The 1,468-nt window shown below is 35.6% G+C and overlaps 1 protein-coding gene across 1 annotated transcript; it reads left to right on the forward strand.

Annotated features, from left to right (window-relative positions):
- The first annotated feature begins 273 nt into the window (after positions 1–273).
- LOC127096272 (uncharacterized) lies at positions 274–1,009 on the forward strand. Its single transcript, XM_051034865.1, has one exon. The coding sequence runs from the start codon at positions 370–372 to the stop codon at positions 826–828; it is 459 nt and encodes a 152-aa protein (XP_050890822.1). The 5' UTR covers positions 274–369; the 3' UTR covers positions 829–1,009.
- Positions 1,010–1,468: the final 459 nt, after the last annotated feature.

The following is a 1,468-nucleotide window of genomic DNA, read 5'->3' on the forward strand; positions in this document are numbered from 1 at the left end:
ATTTAATCATAAAGCTAAATGAAACCCGTGACACAGCAAACAAAATTTCCAAATCAATATTTTTGTATTAATCTGTTTGCTAACTTTACCTATAACACATATAAATCACAGAACAAAGATTCTATTCGTTTCTTTTGGGCAAAAACTTTTGACGATTCCTTCGAACAAAGAAAACAAAAGCAACCAATCAATACAATTACACAATGTCCTCTTCAAGGGTAGTTTCGTCAAACCAATCAACGCTAGACTCTATATATCACCATCGAACAAAAACATTCTCATAAGAAAACATAAACTTCAATTTTTTTTTATTACTTTCAAAACTCACCTCTAAGCTCTAAGAAACAATAACACAAACAGATTCAAGGCATGTTCGCTAAGAAGCTTACTACGGTAAACCCCTTCGCAAAGAAGCGTTCGCAGCACGTCGTCGTTTCATCGACGTCAAACGCGAATACGAAGAAGCTATGGAGGCTTCCGCATGTTTTCGCCAGAATGCTCGAGCTTCCTTTTCCTTCCGACGCCGACGTTTCGATCGAAGAAACAACGCAGTTTTTCCGATTCGTTGCTTCATGCAACCAGACGAATATTTTTAATTCCGGTGGTGTGCGTGCTCACGCAATCGAGATTCTTCCGGGGATAACTAAAATCGTGGTTAAGAGATTCGATGGTGGTGATGTAGTGGTGGCAGGTCAGAAGGAGAGAGGGTCTTCTTTTAGTGTTGATCTATGGCGGTTTCGGCTTCCGCCTTGCACGCAGCCGGAGAGAGTTACCGCCGTTTGCACCGGTGGGAAGCTGGTAGTGACGGTTCCGAAAATCAAAGGATAGAATGAGTACACGAGAGGCATGCGCTTTACGCTATAGTATGTATATATTCCAGTTTAGAGGCTAAATTCATCACAGGACTCACATAGTCACACATATGAATTTATAACATGTATGTGTGTATATGTATTTGGCCTCTTTTTTCATTCTAAATAAAACAAAGATTTCATGCCATATAAACTTACATGCAGGTCTCTATCTATTTACTAAGTTCCTCACAAAAATCTATCTCTTTACTTATGTTGTCTATACTATTTTTTAGAGATTAATTATGAAACTCTTGACACATATAGTAGTACGTAGTGCTGTACATAATGAAGAGTAAAAAAACCATGTTATGTTTTGATTTAGACATGGAGCATGTGTTAATTATTTATATATATATATATATATATATATATATATATATATATATATATATATATATATATATATATATATATATATATATATAAACATTCTCGGACTTCACCTAAAAGTATTTGGTTCGGCCGGACTCAGTAGTAGGATAATCCACTAAAATATAATTCATTTACAGCAAAGAAAAAGATTGTTGGAACAAGACACTATAAATTTGGTGAATAATGATGGAGAAATTTGGTGAACAATCCTGAAGAAACTTTGGATGTGGAGTGTGAAAGAG

Source organism: Lathyrus oleraceus, chromosome 6, assembly GCF_024323335.1.
Source record: "Lathyrus oleraceus cultivar Zhongwan6 chromosome 6, CAAS_Psat_ZW6_1.0, whole genome shotgun sequence".
NCBI classification, from domain to species: Eukaryota; Viridiplantae; Streptophyta; class Magnoliopsida; order Fabales; family Fabaceae; genus Lathyrus; species Lathyrus oleraceus.

Bases quoted from the DNA above. Each gene is read 5' to 3' on its own strand.
- LOC127096272 (XM_051034865.1), top strand. From the start codon at position 370: ATGTTCGCTAAGAAGCTTACTACGGTAAACCCCTTCGCAAAGAAGCGT.